Genomic DNA, 9356 nt, shown 5'->3' with positions numbered 1-9356 from the left:
TGAGATTTTGGATCATAAAACAGATTGGAACAAACATAGGCCCAGCAAAAATATCCCATCTCCTTCCTTGGAAAGGGCTGGCAGGTTTGGTGTCATTTACGTATGCTGGTAAAGATATTCTAGGCTTTTTGAAAGTCAGAAGATGAGATCTATTCTTACAGTGAAGCAAACTGGAGTTCTCAATATGAATAATCTCTAAAGTGGATCAGACTGGGGTGGGATGCCATTGTTTCTGTCATTTCATTTAACTTGCCAGAAGTAAAAGTAGTCTGGTAAAGAACCCTGAATGAGAACCCCTGAGAAAGTAAGACATGGGATGTGATCCTTCTGTTCCCAGAACTGAGCTCTTGACACTTGAATTTAGAAACTCACTAAAATGGATCTACTTTCGCATCGAACATCTTGAATGTTATTCTCTCTTATACCTTCGCATTACCTGTGTTTTCTCATTCAGTGTCTGCTTTGTGGAGATTTTTTTTTTTTAAAGATTTTATTTATTTATTCGACAGAGATAGAGACAGCCAGCGAGAGAGGGAACACAAGCAGGGGGAGTGGGAGAGGAAGAAGCAGGCTCATAGCAGAGGAGCCTGATGTGGGGCTCGATCCCAGAACGCCGGGATCACGCCCTGAGCCGAAGGCAGACGCGTAACCGCTGTGCCACCCAGGCGCCCCTGCAGATCATACTCTTGCATGGCCATGTTTATCAGTCTGCGCACTAGACTATGAACCGCTCAAGAGCAACAGCTCCCCGAAGCCTCATACGTGCCTAATGCATGGTGGCGCATTGACCAATGTTTGCAGACGGAATGAATGAATGTAGGAATGAATGAATGCCCTAAAAGGTACATGTTTTAAAGGAAGGGTGTCTCTCGCAGAAATGGTATTTCTCGGTTGTACTGCCGACGCGTTTAGAGTAGTTTTCGCGGTCAATCTCCTGTAAAAAGGAAAATAAAATATGCTATAGCATCAAGAGAGAAAATCCTACAAGTTGGGAAAAATTATAAGACCTACTTGTCCTGTTTTTGAAAAATAAATATTCCAGGGAATTGCAAGATGCTTTTTGTTCACTGTTCTTACATCGTGTATATATATTGTAACAAGTTAAATGAAAGTTTAGAGAAAAATAACCCCTAACCCTCCAACCCAAAAGCCACATTTAATTTTTGTATGTTCTCTTCCAAATATTTCACGAAGTTTTCTTCATGAATATTCAGTTTTGTCCTTTTGGAGGGCTTTTATTTTTCCATTTTAAAGCCATTTATGCCTGGCACAATGTAGGTATCTATTAGTTAGTAAATCAACTATTTTTCCACGTTTCTTTATAGCTCTCATAATTAACAGTTTATCACTTCAAAATATTTCATCCTGTGGCTTTTCAGTTTAGCCACATTTTTTTTTCCCAATTTTTGGCAATTATGGGTGCATCAATGGAGACCTTTATGCAGAAAACCTCCTCTTTTATTTTTATTAGGATAAATTCCGTCAAGAAATATTAATGAATTAAAGATTATGAGCATTTTAATGGCTATTGATGTATATTTCAAAAAGAGTTTATACCAATTGATGAACTTTTTAGCAGCATATTAAGTATAAAAGGTATTTCATAGTCTTGCTGGCATTTTCCTTTTGCTTATAATATTAACCATACTCATGGTAAAAGATTTAGAAAATACATACAAAGCATAAATAAAAATCAAGGATAATCCACCATCCTGTTTTAGTTCATATATAGTTTACATTATTGAAATTGAAATTGAATTGAAAATTGCTATTTTTATGTGCATCCTTCATTTTAACTATAGAATTACATCAAGAGTATTTGCCTATATCATTATAAGTTTATGATTTTTAATGGCCACATAACATTACCTTGACTTAGTAGTTTGCTACTTAACTAGCTTTTTCTTATTAGAGTTTAAGGTATCCCCAATTTTTCAGTACTCAAAGTAATACTGAAATGATCATTTTTCTGAATAATTATATTTGCAAGTAATATATATATTTCAAATATATATATTTCATATATATATGTATATATATACATATATATATATACATATATATATATGTATATATATATACTTTTTTGTTTACTTGAGGAAGAGTGAGTGAGCGAGCGTGGGCAGGGAAGGGGTAGAGGAAGAGGGGGAGAGAGAGAAAGGAAATCCCAAGTAGGCGCCACACACAGAACAGAGCCGGATCTGGGGCTCGATCTCACAACCCTGAGATCATGACCCCAGCCGAAATCAAGAGTTGGATGTTGATTCGATTGTGCCACCCAGGTGCCCCAACATTTCAAATATTTCTTATGTTTGATCCCTGACAAGAGAAGTGATAGATCAAAAGGCATGAAAAAACAATTTTTCCTGCAAAGGGTTTTTACCTATTTGTAGTGCCATCAAGGTCAACTTCACCAGAATCGGATGTGCGTGTGCACATATGCACGTCTAGCTTAACAGTGGTTTTGGTCTTTTTCTTCCTAAGAGACAGAAGTGTGGAAAAAGAGCTCCCCGTTACCAGTCCCTAGTGGAGGTTTTCATGTTTGTACCATCTCCTCTCCAGCACTTCACCCCAACACACCCACATACACACCCCACTCCCTCTTTTCCTCACTTATCATTACCCAAGGCAGGATGCCAGGGCTGCCCCCTCTTGCTGAAAGCTGGAATTGCACCTCGTGCCCTGAGAGGGCCTGTGGAACCCGTCCCCTCCTGACGTGGTGCAGGAAGTCAGCGCCTCCCAGCCAAGCTCTAGTAAGCAAAACGCCTGTGTTGACCGCCATGAGGCAGTTGTACCAATCTCTTCAGCTTGGCCCAGGTTAAATATATACCCAGATGGGGCCTGCAGGTGCCAGGCCCTGGGTATTCAAAGATGCATAACTCATGGGCTCTGCCTCCACCTGCTGCCTCTAGCAGCAGAGACCAGATGTGTAAACTCACTACCCCTTTCACCTCATTATTTCTCTCAAGCTATTTGCTTTTCCTTTGGAGAACTTTGTGCTTCAAAAGAGCACCTCTTCGGGGCGCCTGGGTAGTGCAGTTGTTAAGCGTCTGCCTTCGGCCCAGGGCGTGATCCTGGCGTTCCAGGATGGAGTCCCACATCGGGCTCCTCCACTGGGAGCCTGCTTCTTCCTCTCCCACTCCCCTGCTGTGTTCCCTCTCTCGCTGGCTGTCTCTCTGTCACATAAATAAATAAATAAATCTTTAGGAAAAAAAAAAAAAAAAGAGCACCTCTTCTTCCATTTCTCTGAGGTCAGGCCAAAACTGAATCTCCCTTAGCCAAAGGCTAAAATCCTGCAGAAGCCTCATCCAGCTGGGCAGCTGGGTCCATGTTTCCCCAGCCAACGTTCCATTATTAGGCTCAGTGGTAGAACTGTGTCTCACCCAGCGGCTTGGAGATGCGCAGGCCACGTGGGTCACGTGTTGTCGGCCATTTTCCTCTCGCTCGGAGTCCTAACTCACTCCCAGGGTGCACCTGACAGCTTTCTGATGTCTTCCGGAGTCGTCACTCCGGATAGAAAGCAAAAGATGTTACCAGATTTTTAAAAGTCAAAAGCAAAGGGAGAGAACAGGTATAAAAATACATAATGAAGTTTTTAAAAATCACATCACAAATGTAAGATACTGTCTCCCTCGAATTTTCCAGGAAGACCAATTTTTAGTTAAAAGGCTCTCCCATATTTTCCAAAATAAATCTCAGACAGCTATATTATATCATGTATCATTTATTTTTACTGGCTGGTAGATTAATTAAGTCATTGCTATTCTTTTCTCCATTCCTAAAAATAATGTTGCCATTTTCACCACTGATTTCTACGCCTTTTCTCCATTTGTCTGCTCCTTCTCCTGCCCTGTACGAATCTTCCAGTTCACTTTTTTAGCGTAAGAAGGAAACACACAATTATTTCCAATCACATTCAGAAATCACCTGCGGTGGTTATACTAGTCTTTTGGAGTGCGAGGGTGGCTCAGTCGGATAGTTGTCTGACTCCTGGTTTGGGCTCAGGTCATGATCTCAGTGTCGTGGAATCAAACCCCATGCTGGGCTCCATCCTTAAGATTCCCTCTCCCTCTCTGCCCCTCCCCCACTTATGTGCTCACTCTCTCTTTCTCTAAAAATAAATAAATAGGGGTACCTGAGTGGCACAGTGGGTTAAGTGTGGGACCCTTGGTTTCGGCTCAGGTCGTGATCTCAGAGTCCTGAGATCGAGCCCCACAGTCAGTGCGTAGTCTGCTTAAGACTCTCTCTCCCCCTCCCTCTGCCCCTCCCCCCCTAAAATAAATCAAACTTTAAATAAATAAAAAAATGTTTTTAAATTATAAATAAATAAATAAAATCGCCTGCAGTGGTCACAGCTTTGATCTTACTCGACCGTAGAACAAATTCTCTCTTCTCCCTAATTCAATCAAGGAAATAGATAAAGGTTTTTGATGTTCACCTGACTTCCTTATGTGATTTCCTGGGCCGACCTCACGCAAGTCATAGTGAACCTAACCCGACACCCTCTTCAGATGATAGACTCCAAGAAGCTGACGCTATGCCACAGGCCTTCCTCAACATGTCTGACGCCTCCCCCGTCTATCCCTCACAGGCTCCCACTGCCCTGGCTCCTATACACCATCATTCACAGGTTCCAACCTGTGGCTGTCAGCAGCAATGGCCTCTTCTGTGCCATCGTCCTCCTCTTCATCATGCTGCTCTTCGTCATCCTCTCCATTGCGCTCTGCAAATGGCGGATGAACAAAGTGCTGGGCCTCATCATGTTCGGCCTCTACTTTGTGTTCCTGGTGGTCAGTGTCCTCCTCGAAGACAGAATTCTGGTGTGCCCTGTCTCCATCTAGTAGGAAAAGCCATATCTGGAACTCACAGCATGGATGGTCCCTCCCTGCCCTGGGTTCTAGGCTCCTTGACCTCTCCAGAAGAGGCAGCTGGCACACAGCCATGGGCACTTCACAGCGTCCCTCCTTGGCGGATTGGAGGATGGGTGGATTTACGCTGGCCCCACTCATTTCACGAGCTGCTGCCAACCTTGCCTGCTGGAACAGCTTCCTGCGAGAGACCATGCAAGAACCGCCCACGTGGGGCTTCTCTCCATTCACCACTGACGGGTACTCCTCGCTGGTCGGAGGTACAGTCATTGTAATGATGCAAACAATGACAGAGGCTCTCTCGATATACACGTACGAAATATACAAATTATAAATAGATGCACATGAACACACCCCTGCCTGTTCCTGTGTTATACCTCTCCTTTCATTCCTATAGAGTAATACATACCTGTATACGAACACAAAGAAAGAAAAATTTTATGTATATATATATACATATATATATATAAAATCATCACATATATATATATATATAAATACAAATGCATCTTTTCAGGGATAGCTCTAGTATATTTATAGCACCTATTTGAAGAGGGGCACCAACCTTCAGTCTGAGCTTTACCTCTTAAGTGCAAGAGGTGAACTAATAGAATCATTGCTGTGACCTTCAGCCTACCTTGGACTTATTGGGATCCTGCCTGGTAAGGTGGATATTTTAGAGAAATATGTTGCAGGAAGGAGGCCTTGGTGGAGAGGGTCTGTAGGGACCCTGAGCTGAGACCTCCAAAACATTCCCACCAGCCAAACGGTGAAGACTACCCACCCACGCCCACTGGGGCGCACTGACCAAAACCCATGTGGTTACTTGGGACAGACAGAGGTAAAACCCAGACTGGGTGGATATTGCTTTGGGGGCAGGGGAGAGGTGACCAGGGTTGGGGTTTTTTGAATTTTTTTTTTTATATATTGCCCCAGCATGCAAGTAGAAAATATAACTGCAAACCAAATTAGTGCTCTTCTAGGACGAGACAATATAAACTGAACCTATATTGTTCTAATGCATGTCCCATTATCACCCAAAAAGAGGGGGGACAAGTCTAGCTCTGATTGTCATTTGGGTGTATTTTGATGCTAAGGGCTCACATATAATCAAAATGCCTGCCAAGAGAGCCTGCGATATGTAAGAGGAAATATCATCCAGTAGAGAGGTTCAGTGGAACTTGCCGCCTAATGGGAATATAAGGGCGTAGTTCTTTAAAGCATCTTCCAATGTGGTTCATAAAGGGCTTCAGTGTCTAAAGAAATCCTTATTCCACCAATAGAACTAAACTGATTCTGATCAATACTGCTTGGATTGAGGCAGCTTAGAGATGTTTGGAAAGGCATTTGAACACTCAGCGCACCCGGGAAGGTTTCTGAGTCATCCATCTAGTGGTGCCAGGACCAGGATTTGGTTAAAACCCGTGCAAAATCTGTGACTCTTCTTCCATCGGGACCCCATGTGGGACTCTTTTGAGCATAGAGTCCACTGAAGACTCCTTCACGCTGGCCTCAAGCCAGTCACTCCAAGGTTTTGATCTGATTTTGCTCAGCATTCATGTGACATTTTCATTTCATTCATTCCCCCCAATTCTGTTTGACACCTTGTATGATTTCTCAGGTCTGTGGCTACAGAAAATAAAACCATGGGGGGGGGGCAAACTAAATTGATGAAAAAATAGAGGCTTCATACCCCAAGTCATGCTTTCCTTCCAATCAGTTGAAAAAGTAAACAGAGGGTGGCCCGTTGTTCTGCACCCATCTTCCATCTGAGGCGGCACACGCCACATACGGGGAACTATACGACATGTGTTCTCGTCTCCAGTCTATTGTATCCCTGATGCCTGCTGTGGTTCTGTTGTGGGCACGTCCCTCCTAACCCGGGGAGTCAGGAGGCACGACTCACAACTAAATAGAGAGGAAGGGCGACCTGGCAGCCCCAGATCAAGCTCAGTATTCCTTCCACAAAACCCCAGCTCCCTCCACAGAGCATGGCTGTACCAGGCAGTGCCCGTCAGTGCCCTTCACTCGCCAGCAGAGGGCGCTTCTGAGCGGAGGCTCCCTGGGAAAACAGGAAAGCAAGATGGCTGCCGCACAGGAGGTGAGCTTTCGAGTCTCTCCAACTCTGAAAAGTCAGGTAGCCACTTGTGTGAGAAGGGCATCTTCATCAAGGGCAGGGTGTTGTATTGAGGCAAGAATCTGTGCTACTTCCTTAGAAGGAAAGAGAATGGGTAAGTGAACTTTTGGTCAAAACTTCTGGTGGTTTTCCCGGGGCTTTACTCAAAGGGGAGCCAACTGGGTTATTGCGTGAGTATGTATTATTGGCTGGTCTGTTATTTGAAGCAAGGTTTGAATAGGTGACTTTAACTCAGCTGCAGATAAACTACGTGAAACCAAAAAGGATGAGGGAGGCCCACTGTAGCCCCGTTCTTGTTCCAGCACTTGCTGATGCTTCCCCACCTCCGCACTCCTTCCCAGGCATTCCCAGCTCACAGTGAAGACCCATCCAAGAGGCCGCAGAGCATTTTACTTGTCTGGGGAGCTCCACTTCACAGGAAATGTGGTGGTGATTCAGGAAAAGTTGCACCTGAGGACGCAGGGTTTAGGAGCCCAGTCCCGCCCCTCTGAGGAGCGCCAAGCAGGATGTACAACAGCCGTGTTCCCTGGCTGCCTGGCGTGCAGGCCCCTTCCTCTTTCCCTGCTGGCCTCAGGCCGTCTGTGAAGTCACGTGTTGGGCTAGGCCAAGTCCAGAAAGCAGTGCCTAGAATGCAGCAGTGGATCTTGAAAAGCATTCAAATCACTAACATAATTATAAGGAAGTTTCCTGAGCAGGTCGTCTCTAGCACTTCCCCTGCATGCCTGTGTATATGCATATAGATATATCCCTATACCAGATCTGTATGTACACACGCTTACATCATCACCCTCTGACCTGTCACCTTCAGGATTCAAAAGCAGGGCACATCAAGTTTGTCGTAATGAAGGAAAAGAAAAGTCACACACACCACCAACCAAAAGGAACATCTCTTCCTGACCTCATAAGGTTTGTTCTGGACACACGTATGTACAACCCTACACAGCCCGCCCCATCCCATATGCTTTCCCACTCCAAGAGTAGAGTTACAACCTTGGAAATGGCCAGCCATAGCCCCAGTGCTGACGTACAGGCAAAGAAGACACAACAGAAAAGCTTAGACCGCAGATATTGTTTGCTTTCTTGTAGCAGGGTATATAAATATCAAAAGTTCTAGAACCACCTTCTTGCCTCCCAATCCAAAACAAACAAGCTGTGCCCAGATGGTTCCAGTTAGCCACAACAAACCAAGCTGGCCTTGCTTGCCCGTCACCTCCCTGGTCACCCTGGGCAGCCTCCGCACAGGAGAGCAAGCTGGCTCAAACCGAGAATGCCCAAATAGAACCTTCTAAATGCCCCTGCTGGGTCCAGCTGCCTTCTGAACCCGACTAGTTCCTGGAGCATTGAAGCTGGCGATGAGATGGCATCTCTGTGGTCTCCCAGGACCTGAGCCAAGCCCAGCAGTGGGATAGATCAGACGCCACAGGACACGTGCACAGACCAAGGCGTACGGCTATTTTTCAGTTTGGCAGATGCGGCAGAATATCCTAAAGGCTTGCCCAGAAGATTCTAAAAAGAGGCAGGCCCTGATTCATAGTCAGGGAAAATGCTTTGTAAGGCTTCTAACAGGTGCCACCTGAGAAGGGCCATTATAATTTATTTTCTAGGAAAGACATGAATCAGGTGGTTTGGAGGCCTTTCAGCAAAACACAGCTGCCTCACTGATGAGACATTTGATAATATTAATGTACATCCCTTCCTGGGCAAGGAGAAAGTTGGCAAACTCCCCACCGCCGCTCACAGCTCTTAAACTCCTCCATAACAGGGAGGTGGGCGATGAGCCGTAGAGGGAAGGCCCCCCCCACAGACCACCTTAACAGAAAGCTGACCAGGCAAATGACAACAGCTAGAGCGGCTGGCCAGAGACACGGTTGCAGAAGAGGGGACTTCCGTTCAGTGCTCGGCTGAGATTGCTAGGCTGGATCTGAATAGAATCATTTCCAGAAGCTTCAGTATGCTTTCTTCCCTGCACCTGCCAACACACACACCCACGATTACGAGGATGCCATGCTTCCTTGCACCCGGACACATTGTCACTCCAGTAATTAAGTGGCCATATTAGAAGTGGCAGCTCTATTCCAGAAGAAATAAAGGGAAACTGTCCGCAGGGTGATTTCTGGGGAAATTGGCTATCTCCTAAAGGCTTGATACAGAAGCTGATGCTCATTCTTGCTAAGCCAGATCTTACATAAACACCTGGCTTAATATTTTTAAAGAGACACATCCTCAACTCCTAAACCTCCCTCAACAGTACTGTCTTTAATTAGTAAGTAAGGGTTTTGCCATTGAAAGAGAATTAGTGGGGAAAAAATGAAGCATAAGGAAAAGGAAGGAAAAATTTATTTACTTCTGCA

General features: G+C 44.9%; 1 protein-coding gene across 1 annotated transcript in view; it reads left to right on the top strand.

The window, feature by feature from the left end:
- The window catches only part of SLC24A2 (solute carrier family 24 member 2), a 44049-nt gene extending 38902 nt beyond the window's left edge, over window positions 1–5147 (top strand). Inside the window, exon 6 of the mRNA XM_040631469.1 lies at window positions 4592–5147. Coding sequence (XP_040487403.1) covers window positions 4592–4841 — 250 coding nt within the window. The 3' untranslated portion in view covers window positions 4842–5147. The remainder of the gene's footprint in view (window positions 1–4591) is intronic.
- The last annotated feature ends 4209 nt before the right edge of the window (window positions 5148–9356 follow it).

Source organism: Ursus maritimus, unplaced genomic scaffold, assembly GCF_017311325.1.
Source record: "Ursus maritimus isolate PB19 unplaced genomic scaffold, ASM1731132v1 scaffold_17, whole genome shotgun sequence".
NCBI classification, from domain to species: domain Eukaryota; kingdom Metazoa; phylum Chordata; class Mammalia; order Carnivora; family Ursidae; genus Ursus; species Ursus maritimus.
This window is presented reverse-complemented; position numbering and strand designations above follow the sequence as displayed.